Source organism: Saimiri boliviensis, chromosome 5 (genome assembly GCF_048565385.1).
Source record: "Saimiri boliviensis isolate mSaiBol1 chromosome 5, mSaiBol1.pri, whole genome shotgun sequence".
Lineage (NCBI taxonomy): Eukaryota > Metazoa > Chordata > Mammalia > Primates > Cebidae > Saimiri > Saimiri boliviensis.
In genome coordinates, this window is record NC_133453.1 from 25136208 (window position 1) to 25148004 (window position 11797).

General features: G+C 40.6%; 1 protein-coding gene across 3 annotated transcripts in view; it reads left to right on the forward strand.

The window, feature by feature from the left end:
* Window positions 1-6138, forward strand: part of MREG (melanoregulin) — an 87347-nt gene extending 81209 nt beyond the window's left edge. For all 3 annotated transcript variants that reach the window (XM_039470166.2, XM_039470165.2, XM_074399057.1), the window contains exons 3-5: window positions 2622-2712; window positions 4337-4500; window positions 5094-6138. In XM_039470166.2, coding sequence (XP_039326100.1) covers window positions 2622-2712; window positions 4337-4500; window positions 5094-5228 — 390 coding nt within the window. In that variant the 3' untranslated portion in view covers window positions 5229-6138. The remainder of the gene's footprint in view (window positions 1-2621; window positions 2713-4336; window positions 4501-5093) is intronic.
* The last annotated feature ends 5659 nt before the right edge of the window (window positions 6139-11797 follow it).

Here is an 11797-nt window from a genome sequence, read left to right on the forward strand (position 1 = left end):
TATGAATAAAGACATAAAAAGTAGCCAGAAATGGAAGTAATTAAAAATTGCTTGTGAAATCCTATATATTATTTTTTATGAAAGGACTCAAAATTTTCAGGAATAAGTGGAATTGGATCAGTTATAAAATTTACAGTGTCAAGAAAGATGAATAATTTTTAGGAAAGATAAAACCATTTGATACTTAGAGCAGATAAATTTTTCTTCTGGAGGTCCTCACAAATTGGATACTGAATAATGTAATGTATCATGTCTACATGCTCATAGTAGAAATAATTCTGAGTCCTGAAGGATTGTTTCTTTTCTTTCTCTTTTTTTTGAGACCGAGTCTCACTGTGTTGTCAGGCTGGAGTGCAGTGGTACGATATCGGCTCACTGCAACCTCTGCCTCCTGGGTTCAAGTGATTCCCCTCCCTCAGCCTTCCAAGTAGCTGGGACTACAGGCATGCGCCACCATGCCCAGCTAATTTTTTGTATTTTAGTAGAGATGGGGTTTCACCATGTTGGCCAGGATGGTCTCGATCTACTGACCTCATGATCCACCTGCCTTGGCCTCCCAAAGTGCTGGGATTACAGGCGTGAGCCACCGTGCCCGACTCTTTTTTTTTGACAGTCTCACTCTTGCTCAGGCTGCAGTGCAGTGGTACGATCTCAACTCACTGCAACCTCTGCCTCCTGGGTTCAAGCAATTCTCCTGCCTTGGCCTCCTGAGTAACTGGCATTACAGTCATGCACCACCACCCCCAGTTAATTTTTGTATTATTATTATTGTTATTTAGTAGAGGCAGGGTTTTGCCATGTTGGCCAGGCTGGTCTCGAACTTCTGACCTCAAGTGATCTGCTCACCTCTGTGTCCCAAAGTGCTGGGATTATAGGTGTGAGTCAGCGCTCCTGACCTAGGATTGTTTCTTAATTGTGCCACAGTGATTTTGAGGAGCATGTGGACCAACCTCCACTTAAAGGGCTTGTATTAACTCATTTGATCCTCACAGTAAGCCAATGAGGTAGGTAGTTTTATTATCCCCATATTGCAGATGAGGCACAGTGAGGTTAAGAACTTCTCTGAAGTCAGGCTGTCAGCAAATAGCTAGGCTTCAAATCCAGACACTCAGGGTCAGAACCCACGGTATTTTCCAATATGCTATACTGAGTGGCCGAGTAAGTATAATAAGGTCCATCCAATGAAGACAGCAGTACTTGAGTTTTTTCCTCTGCAAGTTATGTACTGTGTGGGGGATTAGATAGGTATGCTTTAACATGATGTTAAAGATAAAGTCAGGGTTGTATATTTCTTAGATGACTTAGTTAACTTCACCCTCTTCCAAGGTCACAGACTTTGTCCCTGACCCCAATCATCATGCACGTTCAACATGCCTTTGGTCAGAAAGAAGAAAACCTGGAAAGACTGTTCAAACTTGTCACTTCCTGACTTCTAGAAAATAGCTGAATGTTCATGTCCTGCTGATGGCATATCCTCAGAGTCAAGATCTAAAATGCAGTCATAACAAAACACAATTTGTTTTGCTAGCTTTTCTTTTTCAAAGTGGTTTCTATAAACCTTTGTGAATGGCAGCTAAATTGGCTTTTCTTAACCAGTCACGAGTTGATTAGCAATAACCAAGGCAAGCCTTGAACAGAGGAATAATGGCATCCTTGAAACATTTTCAGTTAGAGGAGTCTAAATATCATATAACTTGAGTCCTAAATTGAGCATTTAGAATGATGTTCTTTTGAGCTGTGCGTTAGGATAGTTGCGTGGTTAATGTCCTTGCTAAGAAATGGTAAAAGGTATATTCTATAAAGTGACTGCATCATAGTGACAAGGCTCCTTAAAAACAAATTTCTATGACGTTTTAAAGGCACACTTATCCCAATGAGGATTTTAATGCTCCTAAAAGATCCAAGTTCTATATTGGGACATGGATGGCCTGCTATACATAGGACTGATAAAGAACTTTAGTCAGCTGAAAAAGTTGAATTTGTGACAGATTCATCCTTTCCAGGGAATATAAATAAAAAAGTATGTTGCTGAGATATGGTGAAGGAAACATTGCCCAGGAATCAAGAAACTTGGGATTTTCAGGTCTACTTTATTCTGATAATGGGAGACCTAGATTTGTGTGTGAGTGTCAGTTTCTTATGAACTTTGAAGCCAGACTTGGGTTCAGATACCTATTCTGATACCTATTAGCTGATGACATTGGATTAGTCAATGAAGCTCTTTGGGCCTTAGTTACTGTATCTATAAAATGGCTTTAATAACATGTAGATTTTATTATTTTTAATCATCAATGTTTATAACACTCTTAAGTGGAATATTTATCATTGTTAACTCCACTTGACAAGTGAGATCAGTAAGTTGAGAGAATATGTAATGGGAAGTGTTTAAGCGAGATAATTTATTCAGGGTGCCGTATTACCTAGTGCACATCAGATCTCCAGCAGTGGTAGCCGACAGTATTCCTATCGACTATCGCATCCAACTCCTTCTCTTCTTTTAGGCATGCTTTGAAGATTAATAAAAGAGAAGAACCACATGTTTAAGTCACACAAAGTTTAGGAATGAGATAGAGGTTTAAGCCAAGGGGTGTAAATAAAACTAAACATTTATTTTCTTACAGGAGTGGCAGAAACTCAACTACGATATCTATACCCTGCGGCAGATTCGAAGGGAAGTAAGAAACAGATGGAAGCGCATCTTAGAAGATTTAGGTAAGTCTGAAAGAGATTGTGAAATGGTAAAAATAAATAGTTGTTACCATTATTCTTCAATTTCTCCACCTTAGTTTTTATAAAAGGAATGTTGATAATTGACTAATTAAGGCTACTGTGTGCTAATCATTTTCCCAATCTTGCTCTTACATCCTCATGCATAAATGCCTGATGTTTCTATTGCCACCAGTCCATGTCTTCAGGACACACTTTGCCATGTGTTACTCCATCTGTCCCCAGTATAGGATACACAGTCCAGTGCAGTCATGTGAGCACTACCATTTACTTTTTTGGCATTGTACATTAATTTAATTAGATGGAGGTGTTGGCCAATTAGTCATAGCTTTTTAAGATGATGCAGGTTGGGAGAAATACTGTTTCCAAGATAGACAGCAAAACTCAGTGTAGAATTTCAGAAGAAATACGGGAAGAAAAGCTTTGAGGTTGGGAAAAATACTTGTGGCATTAGGGTAGATGCCTGCCCTAATCACTAATGGTTAATGATAATGATTTTTCTCAGTTCTCCCAGGAATCGTGATACAATAAATGTGGCCCCCACATTATAAAATAATCCTGCTTCAGTGTTTAAAAAGTGAATTTATCAGTTCTGAAGTCCTTGATCCTTTTGCTTTGAAAGAGAATGTGATATCTTGGCATCATAACTTTTCAAGCCTGGGGCACCATGTAACTGGTCTCTCTTGCTTTGGGTGGCATGCAGTGGGATGGGATGGGACCTCTGCCCTCTTTGCATATCCAGTATTGTTGTGAGCTAATAGTCTTTTTTTTTTTTTTTTGAGACGGAGTTTCGCTCTTGTTACCCAGGCTGGAGTGCAATGGCGCGATCTCGGCTCACCGCAACCTCCGCCTCCTGGGTTCAGGCAATTCTCCTGCCTCAGCCTCCTGAGTAGCTGGGATTACAGGCACGTGCCACCATGCCCAGCTAATTTTTTGTATTTTTAGTAGAGACGGGGTTTCACCATGTTGACCAGGATGGTCTCGATCTCTCGACCTCGCAATCCACCCGCCTTGGCCTCCCAAAGTGCTGGGATTACAGGCTTGAGCCACCGCGCCCGGCCAGTGAGCTAATAGTCTTTTTAAAAAAAAAAAAAAATGTAAGTTACTCCAAGTAGGTTTAAGTCTTTGAGTCTTCATACTTTTGGGTAAGTGATTTTTACCAGCTGATCATATTACCCTGAGGAAGGACATCTAGGTTTGGAGAAGGAGTATCTGGAGGGAACCACACATTGCAGACTGGGAGGCAGGTAGGAATTCTGGGGACAGAGGGAAGGTATAGAGTAGGGAAGACAGGAAAGAGGGCTTCAAACCAGAAACAGGGTGGCAAGCAGCCAGTGGATGAGTATCTGAGGCTCTGAGGGAAACATTTACAAAGAGAAAAAAAAAATGCCAAAAGAATTTTAATTAAAGATCCTGCCAGTCACAGGGATCTGGGAGGCAGCATGTGGCATAGAGCCTTTGGCTTCAGTTTTCTGATGCTTGAGGCTTGAGGCTTGATGCTTGCACAGTATCCACATGAGTCTGATCACAATCTCCTGCAGGGACCATATTGAAGGACACTTGTTAACTTGGGACCACTTTATATGAGTGGTAACTTTTTCTACCTTAGGTTTTCAAAGGGAAGCTGATTCTCTGTTGTCAGTGACTAAACTCAGCACCATCAGCGATTCCAAAAACACAAGGAAAGCTCGAGAGATGTTGTTAAAACTGGCTGAAGAAACCAATATTTTCCCAACAAGTTGGGAGCTCTCAGAGAGATATCTCTTTGTTGTGGTGAGTGGATGCTCTTTTTTTTTTTTTTTTTTTTTTTTTTTTTTTTTATCTGCCCTAATTTTGCTTTAAATGTTTGCCTTTTAAAAAACTATTCACTATCCTCCTTATTCCAACGCCACCATCACTATTGCATATGAGGTGGAAGATGCTGGCATTATATACACTGGTTCCCAGTGGCCCGTGGCATCAGATTCACCTAAAGAGCTTTAAAGGTTCAGATTTCTGTATCACACCTGGACCTGCTGAGGCTTGGGTTCCAGCTCAAGAGTATGTATTTTTAGCAAATTCTGCTGTGTAGTCTATTTTCTGAACCATTTGTAGGTCAAAGAGATGTAAGAAGTATTGTTTATATAACCTATAAGACTAACAGATAATCTGGAAAGACTCTAAGGAGTGGGGGAATGTTTCTTGGATAATGTAAGTAAAGGATTAAGGTGTGTCTCTACATTTGTTAGGAACAAATGAATAAACGTCTTAGTCGCTCATGATCATTTCCAGGGTGGGTTTTGTTGTAGTTAGATTGATTTTTCCTGTCGATGTGTCTTGTTTCCTATCTCACCAGCAGTTTCTTTGTTTGTTGTTTGTTTTTGCAGGACCGTCTCATTGCACTTGATGCTGCAGAAGAGTTCTTTAAACTTGCTCGTCGAACTTACCCCAAGAAGCCCGGGGTTCCATGCATGGCAGATGCCCGGAAAGAACTGCACTACCTTCCATTTCCAAGTCCCTAAAGGAGAGGCTCAGGGGCGGAATGGCAATCTTCCATGAGGACTCAATGGTCAACCAAAGTTGGACAATTACATGTAGAAGAGAGTGAGCAAATAGAGTCTGCTGAGTGGAAAATGGTTCTGAATTCTACGAAAATGTAAGGTCTTTAATCTGAGGACCCTACTCTACGAATTGTGCAGGCGGCACTGAAACACCCTGGTGATCTCACATTTAGGAAGAAAGTTCAAGACTTGGTCAGATGAATGGTTCACAGTGGGTGGTTCCGTTCCAAGAGCCCATTGCCCCAGCTTTGGTTTTGGTTGTACCATAATCTCAGATCATTAATCCTACTGACAGAGTGGACTGTTTCAGTTAGTAAAACGATACGATTAATAGAGAGAGCTATCACTGAGCCCAAAAATGGATTACCATTTTAAAATAATTACTATAAAATGTATGCTAACCCGAAAATAATGCTAGGCATGATGTGACCTCTCTGATTTGGTCACCTTTTAGAACCTTGGAGGGTGTCAGGCCATCGCTTTGAGTACCAGTTATGATTATTCAGAAGTACAGATGTATCAGATGATAGAAATGACAAGGAGTGGCCAGGCTCAGTGGCTCACACTTGTAATCCCAGCACTTTGGGAGGCCAAGGCGGGCAGATCATGAGGTCAGGAGTTCGAGACCAGCCTGACCGACACGGTGAAACCCTGTCTCTACTAAAAATACAAAAATTTTCCAGGTGTGGTGGCACGCACTTGTAATCCCAGCGCTCAGGAGGCTGAGGCAAAAGAATCGCTTGAACCTGGGAGGTGAAGGTTGCAGTGAGCTGAGATTGCACCATTGCATTCCAGCCTGGGTTACAGTGTTGAGACTGTCTCAAAAAAAAAAAAAAAAAAAAAAAGAGAAAAAGAAAGAAAAGAAAAGAAATGACAAGGAGTGTTGCTCAAAAGGGAGTTCCAAAGAGGATGACCCCCAAATGGAACTTCCTACAGCTGCATTTAAAGAGTTCTGTGTTCATGTGTGGTACATGCCTTTTAAATTTCCAACATGATTTTTATCTGGTTCTCTCATCTTTGCATATTGTCCATTTCTATTCCAAAAGCCCTTGGGATTTCTTTTATTTTCTTTTCTTTGGAGATGGAGTCTCCCTCCGTTGCCAGGCTGGAGTGCAGTGGTTTGATCTCGGCTCACTGCAACCACTGCCTCCTGGGTTCAAGCAATTCCCCTGCTTCAGCCTCCCGAGTAGCTGGGACTATAGGCATGTGCCACCACGCCCAGCTAATTTTTTGTATTTTTAGTAGAGATGGGATTTCACTAGGTTAGCCAGATTGGTCTCCATCTCCTGACCTCGTGATCCACCTGCCTCGGCCTCCCAAAGTGCTGAGATTACAGGCATGAGCCTCCAGGCACGGCCAAGCCCTTGGCATTTTATCTGGGATAGCATCTGTAAACGGAAACGTTTGACTTCTGCTTTCTTCTCTTGTCTTTTATCTGTTTCTAGTTCATTGGCTGGGAGTTGCACCTGTAGGGGACCCCTCATGCAGACTTGCACATATGCAGGGAGTGTTGCATTGAAGATTTTTCCTGGACGTTCTTCTGTTCAGAAGATAATTTTCAAAGGGAGCAATGCTGTGAATGCAGCTTGCTTCTCTCTATGGATTGAGAAGACCAGCTTCAAAAGTTACTTGCCACTTAAGCAAGGAACTTTTGAAGAGATCATGGTTCATGTTGCTAAAAAGACTAAGGATTTGTAGGATTAATCCATAGATTGCTGAGAATAATGACAATATTTCTATTTTTACAGATTTTGCACTTCTGAATTCAGGTTAAAAACTAACTTGTATTTAGTCTGCTTAGAGGACTTGAAAATTTTTATATTCTGATGAGCTTTTTGGTAGCGTCCACAACGTTTAAAATATTTCATAGATGAGACCTATGTTCTCCATTTATGAATGCATTTCAGACCAATTTAACTGCTGTGTTTCAGGAAAATTCTGCCTAGTTTAATAAGTAAGCTGAAAGTTTTATTTTTTATATTTAATGCTTAATCTTTGTCTCATGTTATTTAAAATTAGCCTGCAGATATCTTCCCTCGCTTCTGTAGGCTCTTGCAAGATAAACATTCAAACAGAGAAACAAACAATAAAATAAACAAAAAAAATCTAAGGATGTTGTATTGTTTTAATCTGTCTCAGAATTTGTGTTTTGTCTTCTGCCTTTTTCGTATCAAAGTGATTAGATTATTTGCATCTATGAAGCGTAAACTATTACCACAGTATTTTTGGTAATGAATGAGTAAGGATAAGACTGTCTCTGTGATTATGAAAATACATGGAATTATCCAGGAAATATTCCTTACAAGGAATTGAAAGACTCCTGTATTTACTTTTCAGCTGGATATGTGTTATATTTCTGACATAAGAAGAGATAAATATTCTTTCCATAATCCCTTTAAATTAAAGGGCATAGATGTAGAAACACTCATGAGTTTAAGGACCTCCCAGCATCCTAAAGCCAGTCAAGGATTAGATGTGTGTTAAAGTCCAGTGGGCATGGCAGTTCATCAGAGAGGCACAAGGGTGCCTCAGGTGGCCCCTGCAAGATGTCACAGTGTGCTTGGAGGGACCAGGAGCCACAGATGTGTGGGAAGCCAGAGAGTTTCCCACTGTTGACTAATACTTCTTATTTATTTACTTATTTTGAGACAGAGTCTCTCTCTGTTGCCAGGCTGGAGTGCAATGTCGCAATCTAGGCTCACTGCAACCTCCGCCGCCTGGGTTCACGTGATTCTCCTGCCTTAGCCTCCTGAGTAGCTGGGACTACAGGTGCCTGCCACCATGCTCAGCTCATTTTTTATTTTAGTAGAGAGGGGTTTTCACCATATTGGCCAGGCTGGTCTCAAACTCCTGACTTCATGATCCATCTGCCTCAGCCTCCCAAAGTGCTGGGATTACAGGCATGAGTCACCACACCCGGCCTTTTCTTTTTTTATTTTCTTATTTTAGTACTTCTTAAAGGCTCATCTGTGTATGCAGGTTGATTTTGGGTGGTAGATGGATGGAAGTGTTTATAATTAATGTTTATTTTAATATGCACCAGAGGAAAAACCCTTTAACTAGTAGATCAAACACCTGGTTTTACAGTTCATGGATGTATTGCACAGAATATTAATATATATTAATATATAGGAAGGCAAAGAGGACACATATACTAAAGGGATAAGGAATGTGTTGGTAAGAGGGCATCAGCATCCCTGAGAAGCTCAGTGCTAGTTCTGTAGGTCAGATGCTGTTACGGAAGTGAGCTCACTGACAGCAATGGGCATGGAAGAACGGAGGCCCAATGGCAGAGTCGCTATCAGAAGCCAGGTGGATACAGTTATCACAATGAGTGGCCAGGTCTGAAGGATTCCTGCAGAGAGATTTGGAGACAGTTAATGGAATGTGGCATCTTTAGGAGCAAAATAGTAAAAATTAGTATTGCTCAAACAGTAACGTCGAAAGACCTCAAGGATGGGTGATCAGGTGATAGGGCACAGCCACCTTAATAAAAGGTTATACTCTTTTGCCAAATTTTCAGCCCTTTGTTGTTTTCCAAATGCAGAAACTACTGACTGAAGGAAAGTCTAGATCTCCAAGAAGGTCTTTGTAAAATCACAGCAATTGTGTATGACAGTGATGTCTCTATGGTTATTTACTTGGATAACTGTACACTAGGGAAGGAGAGTACCTGAATACTCTGAGGACCCTGAGACACAAGGTCCAAGCTGACGTTGATACCTCAGGATCAGAGTGTCACTAGAGTCTACCTTTTGGAGTAAGGTGGGATATGGGATTCAGATAATAAATGGAGTTCTTTTCCAGGTATTACTTAATACTAGGTCCATTGACTTCATAGCTCTACCCAGCGATAGACCCCCTGTTGACTACTACTTTCAGAATGAATGATCATCCACCTACTTAGACTCCCTGTCATCTCCTTATTTTCAGAATAAATAATCAGACTGAACATACTTGGGAGTTGACAGAACCGCCACCCCTTTCTTGGTGTGTGTGTTAGAACTGTCTTAAAGGGAAAGCCGTGTGGAAGACTCTGAAACTGCCCCACCTCCTGGCCAAGATAGTAAACCAAAATTAATATTCCATCCCATGGGAAGGCAGAGATTTGTGCCCTTCAAGACCTAAAGGGTGTGGGAGTGTTGAGCCTTATAATTCCATTTAATTTACCACTCTGACCTCCGTAAAAACTAGACACTGGAGGATGACAGTGGACTATTGAAAACTCAGCTAAGTAGCAACTGCAGTGTCTGTACTAGATATAAACCTTGGCTAGAACAGTTTAAGACAGTATCAGCTACATGGTTTGTGGCCATTGATCTGTCAAACGTGTTCTTTCCCTTCCCATCAGAATGGCAGATCAGAAACTATATTCACTTGAGATAGAAAAGATTATATATTTATGATGGACACACACACAAACACACACACAAACACACACACACACATTTCATTGCTCCAGAGTTCCCTATTAGATGGGCTGAGGCTTTTGTTGTGACATCTTAGTAACATCTCTCCCTTTCCCCAAGCCTGTCTTCCTTCTGTCCTCCACAGCAATTTGCTAATAGACTTCTTGCACGCCAATCTCCATTTCAAAATAATTTCCCCCAGGGAACCCAACTGTGACAGTATCTGAGTTGCCAATACAATCACTATCACATACTTTCCAATGTGATGGTTTTTCAAGACCATCATAAAGTTTCCTTTCTTTAGTGAAGGTATTAAATATAAGTTTCCATAGGAGTTTTCTGACTAATGGCAGTAACTTTTGGAAGAGGATTGCACTGAAAGCAGTAGAAACCAATTTATCTGACTACTTTCTGACGCCCAGAGCGGGATCGTGGTACAACCCTGGCTTCCTTTCCATTGAATTAATATATTTATTAATTTCCTTGGATTGCGTTCTATTACTAATATCACAAGAAATATTTTACAATGAAGGGAGTATACTCTCATAACTTCTAAATCACAACTATGTACAGGATGAAAATGGCTTGCCACTTTGGACTTGCTATTTACAGTGTTTCAGGAAGTGTTATTAACTTCTAGAATATTCTTCCATCTTCTCTTTGGACACACTCTGGATGGACATTTGGGCATCCAGTTTTCAAGTCACTTGACATACGGATTTAGAACACTGGGTTATGGAGAATTAAATCAGGGAACCAGATTTTAACGTGAATCTCACCGTTTGATCACTTCTTAGCTATACGGGATTTATTTGATACTGTTTCTCACCTATGTTCTAAGTATTGAAAGAGAATACATCTGGAGAGAAATGAATTAGAAATACAAAAATAAAATTATGACGTAATAGCTAGAGATAGCTTAGGCCTATAGATCATTACTTTTTCAAAAACTAACATCTGTAGTTTTTATGCAGCAATTTAAACATTTTTTAAACATGAGTAGTGTGGAATATGCATACGTATAACTGAACTTTATTATATATTCTAGAGACATGTAGATAGCATTTGAAATATCCTTATCAGGAATCCGCTTTCTAGAGATGGTTGCTTAATCATTTCAATTATCTTCATCAAAATTTACACCAGAAAGTTTACTAAATTGTGTAAAGGAGAATAGGAATACTTTTCTGTTTATGAAATGAGTAGTAGTTAAGATAAGTGGTTAACTAGAAAGACTGTCTAGTTTCCATCATCTTTTTCTTAGGAAGAAGATACTAAAAATCTGTCAATCCCAGCAGTACTCAAGGCCTAGAGCTCTATTTGTTTTTTTTTTTTTTTTTTTGGAGTGGGAAGTGCTTTATTTTAAGCCTGCCTTTTGCAAAGAAGTCTGTGGGGTTAACATGGAAAGATCCTTAACTTCCATACTTGCAGGCTATGCACCCTTGGGTATGTCACCAATTCTCTGAGCTGATTTCCTCATTGGGCAAATGACATCCTGTGAGAATTAACTGAGAAAGTACACGCAAGTCCCTTCCACAACGCCTGACATGCAGTATGTGCTGCGTAGAGGGTTCTGGTGTGAATTAACCCTCTTCTGACTATCTGTATCAGCTGAGCATCCTTTCTCTGTGGATAGAAGAGCTTTTGTTCAAGGACTGATATGGTTTGGCTGTGTCCTCACCTGAATCTCATTTTCAATTGTAGTTCCCATAATCCCCACATATGGTGGGAGGGACCCAGTGGGAGGAAGTTGAATCATAGCTGTGGTTACCCTCATGCTGTTCCCGCGATAGTGAGCGAGTTTTCGCGAGAGCTTAAAGCTTTATAAGGGGGCGTTTCTTTTTGCTCAGCGTTCATTCTTCCTGCTGCCATGTAAGCTGTGTCTTTGCTCCTTGTTTGCCTTCTGCCATGATTGTGAGGCCTCGCCAGCCAGCCTTGTGGAACTGTGAGTCCATAAAACCGCTTTTTAAATAAATTACCCAGTGTTGGGTATTACTTCATAGCACTATGAAAATGGACTAATACAAGGACCAAACGTCACTGCGACAAATGCCTCCAGTTTTAACCTCTTTCCTAGAGAAGGGTATTTGGTTGGGATCTTCTATTCCTCTTGACTTGTTT